At 43.4% G+C, this 17,258-nt stretch overlaps 1 protein-coding gene across 1 annotated transcript in view; it reads right to left on the bottom strand.

Moving 5' to 3' along the window:
* The window catches only part of LOC102830228 (chromosome unknown open reading frame, human C12orf49), a 27,473-nt gene extending 11,370 nt beyond the window's left edge, over window positions 1-16,103 (bottom strand). Inside the window, exon 1 of the mRNA XM_006865472.1 lies at window positions 15,969-16,103. Within this exon, the coding sequence (XP_006865534.1) occupies window positions 15,969-16,079 (111 nt within the window). The 5' untranslated portion in view covers window positions 16,080-16,103. The remainder of the gene's footprint in view (window positions 1-15,968) is intronic.
* Window positions 16,104-17,258: the final 1,155 nt, after the last annotated feature.

Genomic DNA, 17,258 nt, shown 5'->3' with positions numbered 1-17,258 from the left:
TGCCTTGTTCTTTGCCAATTCCTTCAAAGCACCTTGACCTCTTCCTTCAGTGTCATTGGCTCTTGGTCACATACTATCTCTTGAAATGGTTGAACATCAACCATTTCCTCTTGGTACAGTGACTCTGTGTATTCCTTCTATCTTCATTTGATGCTTTCTGCGTCATTCAATAATTTGCCCAGAGAATACTTACTGGGTGGGATTGTGAAAATGAGGTACAACCCACCCAAGGGGTTGGGCGGTGCATGGCATCCTTGTGGGGATGGAAACATTTATATAAGGTATCTTGAACCCTAATGAGGGAACTGATCAATTTTGCTATCCACTAATAAGCACTAGACTGCTAACCACAAGGTGAGAAGTTCAAATCCACCATTTATACCTTGGAAACCCTATGTGGGCTCGCAATAAGTTGGAGCCAATTCAATGAACTTATCAATAATGACAAGCTTAAAATAAGTCATTACAGAGATGGAAAGGGGAGACCACACTACCACCAAGAATGAAAAGATGGGAGTGTAGCACTGCCTTTGGGCCCAGGGTCCCTCACTGGGAACTTCCTAGACTCATCAGACAGAGAACTGTGACACCAGAGACAACAAGAGACAGTGAGAAGCAGCAGCAGAGAAAAGGCAGTAGCAAAGGTAGCAGAAGCAAGAGATTGGCAGGAGTTGGCGATGGACTTCACGATGTACAGAATGAGAGAGCTGAGCGCCTTCGGGAAAAAGGCTAGGTGGTAGAATTGGTGGCCCTGGCCACTTATTGGCACAGCTAAAGAGCTTTGTGACATTTGCCCAAGCAGGGTAGAGGCTGAGGGGCCATGGGACCAAGAGGCTAAAGGTCAAGAAAAAAGTGTGCCTGTGGGTATACCTGGGAATAGTTATCCTAAAGAATTACTATTCTGAATTTTCATAGTGAATTGTAACCTGTTACTCCCCGAAAAAATCCCATAATCATGAGAACACTCGAAGAGTTCTATATGGCCACTGCAACCCATAATCAAACACAATAAAGACGTAAAGTCTGCTGCTGTTGGAGGGATGGTTGGAGTCAGAATTGGTAAAAAAAAAAAAAAAAACTTGGAGGCTGTAGGCACAGCTGACCTCCACTCATAGTAATCAGTCTTACGAAGTTGATCTTGACTCATTTTTCCTTGTGATGTACCCATGGCATTTTTACACCGAGATGTATCTAGTTGACTGGTGGTGACGTGTGCCAGGGAGTTGATTCTGACTCATAGCAACCCTGCATAGGATCTCTGAAGCTATAATTCTTTATGGGAGCAGGAAGCCTCATCTTTCTACTGTGGAATGGCTTGGTAGTTTCGAACTGCTGGCCTTGAGGTTCGTAGCCTACTTCATAACCACTCTGCTACCAGAGCTCCTACTATCTAGCCTACTGGGTTAGAAAACCAAAAGAGCAGAACAAATGGGCATTTCTCAAATTGAAAGAACTGAAGAAAAATTCAATCCTCAACTTGCTATACGGAGGGTTTAGTGAGTAAAATATAGAACAATGAAGGAAACATCCAAAGAAGAAGGAAAGAATACAGAGACTCACTCTACCCAAAAGCAGTGGTCAACATTCAACCATATGTTATTGTTACTTGCCAGCAAGTCAGTACCAACCCATAGCAACCTTATGCACAACAGAACGAAACACTGCCCGGTCCTATGCCAACCTCACAATCATTGCTACGTTTGAGTCCATCACTGGTGTCACTGTGCTAATCTATGCCGTTTGGGGTCTTCCCTCTTTTTCTCAGACCCTCCATTTTACCAAACATGATATCCTTCTCCAGGGAGTGGTCCCTCGTGATAATATGTTCAAAGTATGAGAGGTGAAGTCTGGACATCTTGGCTTCCAGAGAGCATTCTGGCTGTACTTCCAACACAGATTTGTTTGTTCTTTTGGTACGCCAAGATACTTTTAATATTCTACTCCAACACCAAAGCTCAATTCTTCCATGGTCTCCTTTATTCACTGTTCAACTTTCGCATGCACAAAATATAGAACAATGGAGAAAACATCAAAAGTAGATGGAAGGAATACAGAGAATCACTCTACCCAAAAGAACTGGTCAACGTTCAACCATAGGAGGCGGCATTGTATGATCAAGAACTGATGGTACAGAATGAAGAAGTCCATGCCGCACTGAAGGCACTGGTGAAAAACAAGGCTCCAGAAATTGATGGACTAACAAGTGAGATGGTTTAACACATAGGTCCAACACTGTCTAGGTCAAGAAATCTGGAAGACAGTTACCTCCAAATGACTAAAAAGAGATCTAACAGACTGCAAAAATGACTAAACAATATCATTAATAGCACACTCTAGTAAAACTCGGTTATATTCAAAAACAGATGTAGCAGTACATCAACAGGAACTTAGAGAAATTCAACTTCCAGGTTCAGAAGAAGACATGAAATAAGACATAGCACTGCTGATGTGAGGTGGATCGTCGATGAAATCAGAGACTACCAGAAAGATGTTTACCTATGCTGACTATGTAATGGCATTCAACTGTGTGGATATCATAACAAATTATGAATAACACTGAGAAGAATGGGAGTTTCAAAACATTTAAATGCAGAGTTTGTGCACAGACCAAGCAGTAGCCACTCCCAACAGAATTAGGGGATTCTGCATAATTTATACCAGGAAAGATGCGCTTCAGGGTTGTATCCTTTCACCACACTTATTCAGTCTGTATGCTGAGCAAACAATCTGAGAAACTGGACTCTATGAAAAATGCAGCATCAGGACTGGAAGAAGACTCATTAGCAACCCGTAATAGGTACACGACATAAACTTGCTTGCTGAAATTGAAGAGGACTTTAAGTACTTTCTGATGAAGATCAAAGGCTACAACCTTCAGTATGGATTACATCTCAACATAAAGAAAACAAAAATCCTATCCTCACATCACAACTGGGCGAATAAGCAATACCATGACCAATGGATAAAAGATGACGTTATCAAGCATTTCATTATACATGGACCCATAATCAATGCCCAATGAAGCAGCATTCACGAAACTGTATTACACTGGGCAAATTTGCTACAAAAGATCTCTTGGAAGTATTCAGATGCAAAGACATCACTTTGAAGACTAAGGTGCACCTGATCCAAGCCGTCATATTTTCAATCACCTTATGTGCATGGGGAAGCTAGACAATGATTAAGAAGACCAGAGAAGACCTACTCCTGTGAATTATGGTGATGGCAAAGAATACTGAACAGACAATGGATTGCCACTCAATGAGTACACACGAACAAATCTGTGTTGGAGGAAGCAGAGTCAGAATAATCCTTAGAGGTGAGGACGGTGAGAATTCCTTTCATGTACTTTGGACGTGTTATCAGGAGGGGCCAGTCTCTGGAGAAGGCCACCATACTGGGTAAAGTCGAGGGTCAGCAAAAAAAAAAAAGGAAGACCCTCAGTGAGATGCCTTGACACAGTGACTACACCAATGGGCTCAAACACAGCAACGACTGTGAGGAAGGTGCAGGACCTGGCCACTATGAATGGGAACTGACTCAACAGCACCTAACAACAACAAGTGGCTATTAGGTCTTACTTGCACATTATATTATATAGGAAAAATTCTGATTCTTCAGTTCAACTGCCGACTTAGTAAGAATCCAATGTAAATACTGAGAATCAGTATTTGTTTAAAGCATTCAGATGGTTTTAACGCACAGAGAGGGTTGCTGAGCACTGGATGTCCGTGTTCTATCACTGTGTCTCCCACTGACTTGATTCTGACTCAACCACTCTGAAGAACACAGAAGAACTGCCTCACAGAGAGCGTCCTAAGCTGTCATCTTTATTAGAGCAGATCACAGGATCTTTCCTCCCACGGAGCCACTGGGTGATTTGAATCACTGACCTTTTAGTTGGAAGCCAACTTTAACTTTAACCATTGCATCACCAAGGCTTCCTCATTAAGTGAAAAAGCAAGTTACAGAATAATAATATCATAAATTTCCTTATCTTAATAATAACAAGACATGTACACAGGTACATAAGAGCATACATACACTTAACAATACAGGCTACTAACATGGGGGGATACATGATTCGTAACATTATCTTTCATCACCTTAATCTAAAATAAAAATTGCTAAGATCTTAAAAAAAATTATTAATAGGGGAACGTGAGTGAGGAATCTATCGGAACGCTACATTATTATTTTAACTTTGCTTTAAGTCTAAAAATGTTCTCAAAGAAAGTTGATTTAAAAACAAAAACCTCAAATCAGCAACATTAAAGACAAAGCATTACCCACAGTCCTAGCACGTAAATATAGCCCTACGTAGTTTTGCCTATCTAGCCTGTGACCCCTGGCATTCACACTACACATTAATATACTTTACATTCAGCTCTTCTTGACACTAATTGGGTAGTAAATCATTTTCAAGAACTTACATTGTCTTGATAATCACATTTTCAAGGCTATAAAATAATCCATCATGTTGATAGGCAATAATTTAGTGAACAAATCCTCTCGATCAACATCTAGCCCCATCCCAGGATTCAGTTCTTCTAGAGAACACTGGGTACGGTTTCTATTCCCTTAACTGATGCGCAGCAAGAACAATGACCAGAAGTCAACGCTCTATGAAGCCAAATAGCTTACCACAGGCTTTATCATGCCAGTACTGCCAGCATTTACAGGAATAGTGTTTACAATTTTACCATCACCTCACCAATACTGGATTTTTTCCCTTTCATTTATATCCTTCAAGGAAAAAAAAACCAAATCCATTGCCAACAAGTCAATTTTGACTCATAGTGACCCTGTATGACACAGAAGAACTGCTCCTTAGGGTTTCCGAGACTATTCATCTTTATGGGAGCTAACCACCTCATCTGAAGCTGGTGGGTTTGAACCACCAACTTTGGGGTTAGCAGCCCAATGCTTAACCCACTGTGCCACCAAGACTCTTTACACCCTTCCAGGAGAGTCCTGGTGTGGTGCTGTGGGTTAATGCGCCAGACTGCAAAGCCATTTGAAATGCAAGGTCGGTGGTTCAAACTCACCACCTGCTCCTCGGAAACCCTATACAGGATCACTATGGGTCGGAATCAACTCAACGGCACTTAATAACAACAACAGGTAGCTTTAATTTGTATTCTGTGTCCCCTCCCTGTGGTTTCTTTTAAAGAAAGCACTGAATCTTGCAGGAGTAGGACAGGTTCTCAAAAACAACATCTGCCTTTCTTGGTTAGCACAAGAAGAGAAGCAGAGTGCAGAAACCTAGGGAATAGAGAGTAAATCACTTTGGTGCAGGCTGCGAATCTACATGTAAATGCATTCTCCTCCTCTGCCCTGCTGGGACCTTATCAAGTAACTGCATAATTAAGCTATGTGCAGGCTAACCGGAGCTTCAAATGCTCAGGTAGATAAATGAATAGTCATAAAGACCACTTAGAGGCTAGTCAACCTAAGTAAACTGGGCCTAGGACAAGGTTAAAAGGCGCTTAACATTATTCCCAAACATCCCTGTTATTCTTCCTGAAAAACAAAACAAAACAAAAAACAGGAGCTCATGGCATCCCGAAAGGACCTCTTCCACATAACTATAGTTCCTGATACACAGAGAAGCACTTCTCCTAGCACTTGAACTTGTTTTCAATCATGACTATTCACAAGACTTTGCTAAAGGACCCTGTAAGTAAGAGTGCCAAGATGGCAAGTCACACAATCTAGATATACTAGAACCAAGTCATTTTTTCAAAGGCTCATCTCTGTGTGTGTTTGTGAGAGAGAGAGAGAGAGAGAATTCCATTGAGCCTAATCAGTTTCCCCATATACTTTTTCTTCTATCAAATTCTTCCAAGGGTATTTCTGGCATTCTTCCAATACAGAGAGGGTCCCTGGTCTCAGTTTGCAGAGCAGTGGACAGAGGTCAGTATATAAATGAATGCACTGTAGATGCTACACCAGCTGTCCACCAGGGGCTCACCAGGGACCAGAGAGCAGGAACAAAAAGAAGTGAAAAAAGACACATTTACGAACTCTTCCATAAATTCTGCAGCATTACAGAAATGATTCTAATTACTGCTATGTGATGCTGAATGGGTATAGTAACACGTGACCAATCAATTTTCCAGGGGTTATCTGGAGGGTCAAATAAGGTAAGTGTTCCACATGGGTCGTAAAGTATTTAAAGGCAAGGCACTATTGTCATCAAAAAAGCACTTGAGTTACTAAAAAAAGAGAACAAAATAGTGATAAAGATCAGTTGTTGTTGTGTGCCGAGTTGGTTCTAACTCATTGTTATTGTTATTGTTAAGTGCTGCCCAGCTGGTTCTGACCCACAGCAACCCTGTAAAGGGTTTCCAAGAAGTGGCTGGTGAGCGTGAACCACCAACCTTGTGGTTCAAGCTGACTTTGCAGTTCAGTGCATTAACCCACAGCACCACACCAGGACTTCTGTATAGGGTTTCCAAGGAGCAGTTGGGGGATTTGAACCACCGACCTTGCAGTTAGCACTCCCATACTTATCCCACAGCGCCATACCAAGGATTCCTTACTCTGCGTGAAACTTTACAAATTCTCAGATGAAATAAATGAGTCTTGGTGATCAGTGAAAAACAAAACGAAAACCCACATAAGTGACTCTCACAATTCATGACACTTCACTTTAACAGTGTCTAACTTAAAAGCAATTTACAGACGCAATTACTTTAGAGCTGAAGATGCAACTCTATTCTCAAGGCCTTAAACGAACATCTCGGAGACTTTTAGGAACAGCACCCTTTACACACAAGGATGAGATCATTTATTTGTATGAGAGAACCTCTTCAGTTTCTTCATTTGTGTCATCTCGGCTTCAAGGACCCACGCAGAGTTAGGACCGTCTTGTCACCCCGTTTTTCCCTCTTTGTAGTAGAAATCATTATCTGAAATACTTTTCCTTATTTACTATTTGTCCCTCTCACCTCCTACAGAATTAGGGCTCTACAAGAGCAGAGGACCCTGTCTTGTCTACACTACATCCAGCACACCCATGCCTAGCACACAGTCAGTGTTCGCTAAACATCTGTTAAATAAACGCATCCAAGTCACCTGGCACCACTCACCATTCCCCACCTTCTCCCCCAATCATATCCCTACCACTGCCACTAATGTCTCCGATGCTCCCATCGCTACAATTTAAAATTATCCCCCAAAGCATTAATTAACATGAAAACTAAAGAAAAGAGAAATTCAAAGCAGCAGAGGATAATCAGCTCTTCTCTAGGCAAAATGCTGCCACATCTGCTCCAGGAGTGCACGGTCTCCCTGAAGCAGAGCTGAGGCTCAGAGGCAGCCCTCAAGTTTTTCCCAGTCTCTCCTCAACTACTCCTAAAAGCCACACCACAGCTCCATTTCACAGATGAACCAGAGGCTAGGAAAGATGAAGCAAACTCACAAGCTGTCACGTAGCTGCAGCCAAAAGCCGAGCCAAGGCCACAGACTTAGTGCCTATAACAGTGTTGTCAGTCACAACGGCGAAGTCTCCAGTTCTCAAAGGTTGGGGTCCTAGCCAAAACTCATAATCATAAAACAGACCCAGCTTACTGGTCAAGTAGAGCCTAGTGGAACCCTGAGACTATGGCCCTCGGCCATCCTTCAAATCTAAAACTACTTCATTCCCACGGCTCAATCTTCAGCCAAACAGGTCAATAAGGTGAACTAGAACACCAGGGAGGTATTGCTCCTTGGAACAACCTACCAGGTAAGAGCAAAAGGGCAGCATCTGCCAAAGGACAAGTTCAGGACGTGGGAAGGGTTAGGAAAGGAGGGACAGAAACAGAAAATACAGGAAGGAAGTAGGATAATGATCTTAAATCATGAGGATTGCAATCAATGAGATCAAAGAAGAAGTGTATGAATTGGAAAACACATTTGTTCTTTAAAGTTTCACTCAGTCACAATAAAAAGTAAAATTTTTAGGTCCCAAGACTCCTAACATTATTGAGAACGCAGATATGTGTGTTTATGTGGATTACAATTACTGAGTTGACCATACTGTATAAATAAATTCTTAAAAGTATCTTTATTAATTCATGTAAAAATAAAATAATAAACCATTATATGTTAACATAAATAGCATGTTTTTGTGAAAAAGGCTGATTTTAAACAAGTTAGAAGAGGGTTAATGTTTTTACATGTCTGCAAATCTCTTTAATGTCTGGTTTCATGGCAGACAGGTAGATTCCTCTGTCTACTTCTGCATTCAATTTGTTTCAGTGTGTTGTTTGACATGAAACAAATGAAGAAAACCCACCTCACATGGATCTGCAGTTGGAAATGGGAGGAGTATCTTAATAATCACGCATATTCTTCTTTGATACTACTCAAAACATGTGACAAGTAGCCGTTTCTTAAGAGTTCATTGCAAATGGTGCAGTCACTCTGAAAACCACTCTGGCAGTTCTTCAAAGAGTTAAACAAAACAAAGTTATGATTTAACCCAGCAATTCCACTCCTAGATATATGTCCAAGAGAAATGAAAGCATATGCCCACATGGAAACATGTACACAAATATTCATAGCATCCTTGTTCAATATAGCCAAAAGGTGGAAACAACTCAAATGACCATCAGCTGATAAAGAGGTCAAATGTGGTCCACAGTTGCAATGGAGTAAGTAGACATAAAAGATTTTAAAAAAATTGATACACAAGATGGACAATCCCGGAAAACACTGTACTACGAGAAAGAAGTCAATCATAAAAGAACACATATTATATGACTCCATTTATAGGACATGTCCAGAAAAGGCAAATCTAGAGAGACAGAAAACAGAGAGGTGGGTACACAGGACTAGAGCAAATTATGGGACAGGAGAGTAGTCAATAAAGGAGTTTTTTGGACAAAATCAAAGAGGCTCTATCTCAACACATGTTCTCGAAAATCAGCATGGCAGGGGACGCGATCATTCACCTCCCAAAACAACCTGGAAGTGACATCCTATGTTAGCCAAGGCAAGCCGCATGGTCATTCCTAACTTAAAAGAAGGTGGCAAAGTTGGTACTACCATGTGCCCCAAAGGAGGATGACCAGTTATTTGTGAATTATGCTGACAGAACTAACACAGGAGTTACAGCAGAAAACATAAAGGGGTACATGGCCCAGGGAGAGAACACATTCCACAATCTGAACAATGCAACCTCGACTTCATTCCCCCTGACTGCTCTTGGACTAGAATGTACACCTAGTGCTGTCAAATGGTCTACATTTTTCAAGATTTCTATAAAACTTCACAATTTAAAACTTTTCTTTAGAGAAAAAAAATTTTTTTAAACACTGAGCAAGTTACCAGTTTTCATCTCCAACAGTGGTTAAGAGTGAAGAAGATGAGCTTTAAAATCATACAGACCTGAATTCATTTCTCTTCTTGAAACTGCAGAATAACAGGTCTACGCAGAAAGAACTACCAATGTAATTAGCAAGGACAAGCCAACAGGACCACCGTCAAAAATCAAAAAACGGCATAAGGAACTCAACATTTAAATTACTGAAAGGCACAGAAAGTTAAACGTCGTCAATAGTCAAAGAAATAGAAATTAAAATAACAATGACCAGGAATGAGTTCAAAGTGATAAAATTTGAAGACAATGTTTCAGTGAAATTAAGGGACACAAAAGAAAGCAGGCACATGGAAAGGCATCTCATGTCTGTACCAGGCAGCTATTGACACAATAATGCTGCATAAGAAGCCCTCACCAGACACTCCCCAACCCCGCCATGCGAGGCTACTGTGCTCAATATGGGTGTGTTTGTGTGTATTTGTGTGGGGAGGGCATTTGGAGGGAAGGTTACGAGGAACTCCGAGGCTGCACAAGAGCAGGGATCCTGGTGACAGATGTGGGTATTTTCTCTGCCTTCCAGTTGGGGACCTCAAACCCCCTTCAAACACTCTAGACATGCCTGCGGCCCAACCAAAAGGTCGTGTGCATCCAAAGTGCCCCCATCCTTTTTGGGGAGTGAAACCTAAGCCCTGGAGTCCATCCTAGCAGAACCTGAGCAGAAATGCCCCGGCCTAGGTGGCCATCCAGATTCCCCCCGGCGCAGCTTCAGGCCACAGTCCGGTAGGGAGAGCTGCCCTCTGCGGGGCTGTGTGGGCTGGGAGAAAAGCAGTCGTGGCCTGGACCATGGGTGAGGGAAGAATAACGGGCAGGAAGGCTGCATTTTCACACGGTGAAGGACTCGGGTGAAGCTGCAGAGCTGCCTTTGAGCCCTGACTCTTTGGCTTCTTAGGTTGGAGGAGACCTTGTATTGGACTGGTTCTTCATCTCACACTAACAAGATGACTGATTTCCTCAGGATTGAGGGAGTCAAGAGGAATCAGATATGTGGAAAATAAGAGAATTGGAGAGATACTGGAAGCTGCTTACTGGGGAACCAAAAGGAAAATGTTATCTACAAATTCAAACCAGATGCATAGTAATTGTTTTGATGAAGAAAGTCAAAGAGACTATTGGAAGCGAAGGCATAACATTTCATGGACATTGTAAGATGATTTTCTTAAGGCTAAATCCTGAAACAAGAAGTTATATGATTATGAAGTTAACATGCCAGATAGATGGGGTCACAGTGGTCATATAGAGTTATACATCCTAAAGAATTTGAAACAGCTAGTAGTTATCAGCAAGATGTTATCAACAGGAAAAAAACATCTCAGGTAAAATCAAGTACCCATGAATCCCGCAAATACAAGAAATCGCGCGCACACACACACACAAAAAAGTCACATAAAAAAACAGAAGAAAAGCAAAAAGGCAGTCATAAAGGTTAACAGTCAATTCCTCAAGTGAGCTGTCAGAAGAAACTGAAGCTTTCAGTACCAGGAAAAGGAAGCAGCCACATTAAGCACAAGAAAAATTCCAGAAAAAAAATCTCTCAAGAAACCTGACCCGTTCTTAGATTCAGAAAGTGACACTTTCTCAGTCAGAAGACTCAGCATCGTGCAGTTCTGAGGGCAGTCAAAACAGAGACACTAAGAAAGTCAAAAGGAGTAAGAGAGAGAAAAAGTTCACATATTCCTATGACTAACCATGATTCAGGAAAGCACCAACAAGTGCACAAATTAGCAAGTAGCTACAGATGAACAGTCTAATGAGAGTTCAGAGGATGACTAACTGGGAAAGCAAGCCCATTCTTCAGTAGCGCATGTAACTGCATATTTACAACCCTGACACCTAGGGGTATTGCCAGGACTCTTGATCAACATAGGAGACCTGAGGTCAGAGCTTTCTTGGGCCATCTTATATTCTGATAGACCTTTTTTCTATTTTGGCCTGTTAAACTTGATCACCTTTTATTGTTAATAGGGAATCTGGTTTGTTATAATGGTTTCTTGAAAAGATTTTTTTTGTTGTTGTTGTTGTAATTAATCATGTTTCGTTTAGAGTATATGTACAGCAAATTAAAGGACACAGAAAGCTGAATCTATTTAAAAAAAAGATGCCACCACCACCACCACCAGCAAAATACAACAATATGCATATGTTTCTCACTCATGCCTCTGCACCTCTGCAGGGGTTTTAGATTTGTTTTTATAACCGCAGAGAAGGTGTGAAAGAGGAGACGCCCAATGGCTACCCAAAGTTATCTCAAGGGCATGAGAGAGTAAAGAAAACTGAAAGACAATTACTACTTTCCTTTTTCATATCTCCTTCATATGTGATTTTAGAATGCTTATCACTTTCAGATATTTTTAGACACCAAAAATGAGGCAGAAATATTCTCTGAAAGAGTGGCTGGGAGGACGTGAGTTTTTCATAGGATTCCAGAGATCATCTCACTCACGATAAAGGCTGCTCTAAGTTCATATGGGAGTCCTGTTGTGGCACTGCAGGATAAGCACTGGACTGCTAACCACAAGGTTGATGGTTCACAACTACCAGCTGCTCTTTGGAAACCCTATAATGATTGAACTGACTCAACATCACTTAACAAGAAGAACAAGCTCGCGGGTGCTGAGTGGCAGAGCGGGGTCCTGGCAGTCCTGGTGCAGGGATCAGGCATGGACTTGGAGGCCAGGCTGCTCCTTAGCTTGAACACTCACACTCACCCACAGTGTGGCCTGAAGCATTCTCGGACAGGAGAGAGACAGCAGGGTTCCTGTAGGTATTGTTGTTGTTGTTATGTGCCTTCGAGTCGGTTCCGACCCATAGCGACCCCGAACAGGGTTTCCAAGGCTGTAAATCTTTACGGGAGCAGAAAGCCTCATCTTTCTCCTGCGGAACCGTTGGTAGTTTCGAACTGCTGACTTTGTGGTTCGCAGCCCGATTCGTTTCGAACTGCTGACTTTGTGGTTCGCAGCCCGATTCGTAACCACTACGCTACCAGAGCTCCTGTAGGTATAGGAGAGTTAAAAGCATATTGCATGGTGGCACACAGCAGGTGCTCAGCACACTTGAGTCTGTGCTCCTGAGGCTTGCAGAGCAGGCTTTCTTTCACAATTGTTGTTGTTAAGTGCCATCAAGTCGGTTCTGACCCATTGTGACCCTGTACAGGGTTTCCAAGGAGTGGCTGGTGAGCTTGAACCTGTGACCTTGCAGTTCAAACTGACTGTTGTCTAACACATTAACCCACAGCACCAGACCAGGACTCCTCCTTTCACAACAGCCATCTAGAAATTGAGAACTGGGCTTCAGTTCAAAGAAAAACAAATAGCTGAGGTGGGGATGGATCTTTAATTTAGTAAAAATGTAGTGGATGCTGATTGTTCCAGGTTCAACACTGGGTGCTACACATAGGGAAAGGAAAGGGGCAGCCCCTCTCTTTGTGGAGTTCAGTCCTCTCAGATGGGGAAAGACCCGTCACCACAAAGATTAAATCAAAAAAGAGTTGCTGTCAAGTTGATTCCAACTCACGGAGATCCTGTGTGTGTCACTGCGGAGCTGTGCTCTATAAGGTTTTCAGTGGATGATTTCTTGAAGGTCAATTGTCACTGCTGTGATACAAAGTGTTAAGACACAACATGCCTTGGGATAATCAGAACTCAGAGAAATTTACCAATCTACAATCTTGCCAACAATCTGAGCGGATGGTCATTCACCCTCTAGATTATTGTTATTTATTTATTTTTTTTAAAAAAGACACACTACAATAGTAAAAAATGTTTTGAAAAAAATGTCAGCATAGGCAGCATTTGAACAACAAATGGAAAACTAGTAGGGGTGTGCAAGACAGAAGATGGGCAGAAAGGAAAAGCCAACCCATTTTAAAAGAGGGACACTCACTGTTTGCTCAGTCCATATCTGAGTGTCCAAGAAGTGCCTAGTAGGATTCTAGGGGCTGCAGATTCTATGAACAAGATACGCAAGGTCCCTGTTCTCAAGAATGAGGAAGAATGGAGAATTGACACATATGAATTATGATGTTGGTGAAGAATACGGAATAGACCATGGACAGCCAGAAGAATGAGCAAATCTGTCTTGGAAAAAGTACAGGTGGAATGCTTCTTAGAAGCAATGATGGCAAGACTGTCTCACGTACTTTGGACATGTTCGCAGGAGGGACCAGTCCCTAAAGAAGAGTATTATGCTTGTTACGGGGTCAGAGAAAAAGAGGCAGACTCGCAATGAGATGGACTGACTCAGTGACTACAACAACGGGCTCCAACATTGGAACGATTGTGAAGACGGCACAGGACTGAGCAAAGTTTCCTTCTAGTACACATGGCTGTCATGAGATGGAGTCGACTCAACAGCGCCTACCAAGCACCACCACCAAAATAAATAAATAAATAAAGCCTGTTTATGGTCAAGGGGCTGAAATCATTTGTGCAATCAGGTACAGTGTGAGGCTGACCTGAAATGACATAAAGATGCAACCATGCAGAGATCTTGGAACAGGGTCTAGATTCTGATTTGAGCACAACAGGAGTCCAAGGAAGGAATGATGCTCAGGGGAGTGCTGTGATCTGGTTGCCTTTTTAAAAGATTATCATCCGTATTGCTGGGTAGAGTAGACAGGAAGCAGAGACCTAATGCACTGTGGTCCAGACAAGAGAGGACAGTGGTTTAGATGACAAGGGTAGCTGCAACTCTGAGAAGGAAAGAAGAGATTCAGTATACACAGAGAAGGTGGTGCCTGTTTAGGACACAGGGAATGAGAGTAAGAGAAGAATGAAGTAGGAGAGGGCGTCAAAAAATTCATGGAAACCTGGAATGAAAAGATAATGGAATTTTCCCAAAAACTTTCTGAAGCCTTCTCATATTCATGGCTTGGGCAAACTGGTGTGTTCAGTAATGACACTCAGTAAGACTGGGAATGCTGGGAAGGAACTAGTGTTGGAAGAGGCAAGCAGAGAAAAAGCAAGAGTTGTTTCGGTCAAGTTTCAGAAATCTGTGACACATTCAAAAAAGAAGTTATCAAGTAGATAACTGTACAAAACAGTTTGGGGTTTTCTGGACAGTCCCAGGCTGGAGTTATAAACTGGAATGTTAACAATCTACAGCTGGAGCCAGAGGCAATCCCCTGGGTCAGGAAGAAGAAGGCAAGAGGGCTGAATCCTGGTACGCAAACACTCAGAGGTCCACCAGACAAAGGGCAACACAGGTGTGAGGATGTGTCTGTGGGGTCAAAAAAACACAAGTCATAGAAACTCATCCGTTCAGATGGACTTCACCCAGGCACTTCACCCCTGACAACACCAAGTCCCTCTGCTGGCCTAAAGTGGGGTAGTCATACGGCTGATTTATTTTCTATCCTTTTATACATTTATGAACTTAACCCCTGGGAGTGAAAAGGGAAGTAAGTATTCATGGGCTGCCAAGAGAAAAAACAAACAAATCTACGTTAGAAGAGGTACAGCAAAATTGCTCCATAGAAGTCAAGATAGTTAGATTCCCTCTCTCATACTTTGGACATGTTATCAGAAGAACATCATGTCTGAAAAAGGTAGGGTCAGCAAAAAAGAGGAAGACCCCCATCGAGATGGACTGGCACAGTGGCAGCAGCAATGGGCTCAAGATTAACAACTGTTAGGTTGGCGCAGGACTAGGCAGTGTTTTGTACTCTAATGCATAAGGTCGCTATGAATTTGAAGCGACTGAAGGCACCCAACAACAAACAGGATACAACTTCCAAGCTGACAAAGTTTTTATTTTGCTAGGATCTATAATCAACGTCCATGGAACAGCAGTCAATAAACCAAACGGTATTGCATTGGGTAAATCTGATGAACAAGACCTCTTTAAAGTACTTAAGAGAAGAGATGTCAGTTTGAGGACTCGGATGAGTCTGACCCAAGCCCCATGGTATTTTCAACTTCATGTGTATGTGAAAGTTAGACAGCGAATCTGCAAGAGCAGAGAAGAACTGGTGTATTTGACTTATGGAGTTGGAGAAGAATATTTAAAGTACAATGGGGTACCAGAAGAACCAACAGATCTGTCTGTGTTGGAAAAAATACAGTCAGAGTGCTACTTTGAGGACAGGAGGACCAGACTTCGTCTCTCATACTTCGGACATATTATCAGGTGGGAACAGTCCCTGGGGAAGGACATCACACTTGGTGAAGTGGACCCCCACCCCCACCCCCAGATGGATTGGCACAATGGCAAGCAGCAATGGGCTCAAACGTAACACCAACTGTGAGGTTGGCACAGGACGGGGCAGTGTTTCGTTCTGTGGTGCACATGGTCGCTATAAGTCGGTACTGACTCGATGGCACCTAAGACGCCCACACATCACAACTGAGCCTTTACAAAAGCTCAAGACGGGTTTCCCACCCAGGCCCTTGCTCTCTCTCCCAGAAACTGCCACCTGCAAGAACAACTCCGGAGGCTGGAAGGACACGGAAACTCCGCGCAAGAAGGGCAGAGCTAGGTGCCCGGGTCTCGGTGTCCCTGCTGTCATACGGACCCCACGCCCTCCAAGGATGCGACGAGAAGAGGCCCCGCGCCCAGCCTCCGCGGCGCTCGCAGCACAAGCGGGACGGGGGCGGCCACTGACCTGCTTCAAGGTGCTGCTAAGGAAGTAGACGAGCGAGAGCCCGAAGACCAGGGCGAGCACCCATCGCTTTCTCAGCAGCCGGCGCCACACCATGGCCGCCAGGTTCACCATCCCGGCGCGAACGCGGGGCGCGGGGCCCGGGCGACATGGCCTCTACGAACCCAGCGGGCCCATTCTGTGAGGCGAACGCCGGCCCCACGACTACGGCTCACCTACTACTCCAGGCAGATTTCCTGCGCCGGCGCGAAGCGCGCACGTGACCGCACGTCCAGTCCCACCTCCCCTTCTGCGCGTCACGCAACGGCCTCACTCAGCCTTCTCACCATTGGTCCCTGCGGAGTGACGGGCTCCTATTGGTTGTGGCTTGGGAAAGGGGGCGGGCAATAGTGAGCGTGAGGCTAGAGAAGCTGTGCCCTGGCTCCACCTCCTGCCCTGGCAACCCGAGACAGAGCCGAACACGAGGCCGGAAGCACTCGTGAGTCACGTGGTACGGCGCGCGCGTGATTGGCTTGACCAGACCAGAATGATGCAGCTGTGATTGCTGAATTGTCCAGGCAGGTAAAAACAGAACCAGTTTGTTTTGTGCTTTGTATTTATTTATTTTTTTGAAAGCTCTGTGTAATCTCCTGATCTTGCAGCTTTAGAGCGTTCTGCGCTGTTGATAAACGCCCACGATCCGACGTGCACCTGTATTGAGGTGCACTCTTATCACGGCCGCGGTGCAACTTCAAACATCGCATGCACATAAAATCTTGATGTAATATGGTTCATAAGGATGAGGTGCGATTTATGGGGCAAAGAGAAGTCGCGTCACTCTAAGTTATTCAAAGGCATTCCACGTGCAAAGAACATATTCCACAATTAAATATTGTAAGCTATTCTCCAGTTAGATGCTGTAATCATTAAAATGTACGACCTGCTTCCAGCGGTGAATCTGAAGCCCCTTGGAAAGCTACCATCTGAAAGAAACCTGGACATTTGATTTAGGAAGCTTTGTCAGATTGCACAGGGATCCCAATCTGTCCTGTGAATTAAGCGTTGGGCTGATAACTGTAAGGTCGGCAGTTCAAGCCTACCAGCTGCTTTGCAAGAGAAAGATGAGGCTGTTTGTTCAAATAAAGACTCATAGTCTCAGAAACCCTGCGGAGCAGTTCTGTTCTGCGCTGTTGGGTCGCTATGAGTCAGAATTGACTCGATGGCAGTAGGTTTGAATTTGGGTCAGATTTGTGGATGGAGCCTTGGACTATGGGAAAGTGACAGGGGTTAATTGGGGCTGTTGTTGTAGTTAAG

Source organism: Chrysochloris asiatica, unplaced genomic scaffold (genome assembly GCF_000296735.1).
Source record: "Chrysochloris asiatica unplaced genomic scaffold, ChrAsi1.0 scaffold00078, whole genome shotgun sequence".
NCBI classification, from domain to species: Eukaryota; Metazoa; Chordata; class Mammalia; order Afrosoricida; family Chrysochloridae; genus Chrysochloris; species Chrysochloris asiatica.
The sequence above is the reverse complement of the archived record's forward strand: the minus strand, read 5'-3'. Positions and strand labels throughout refer to the sequence as shown.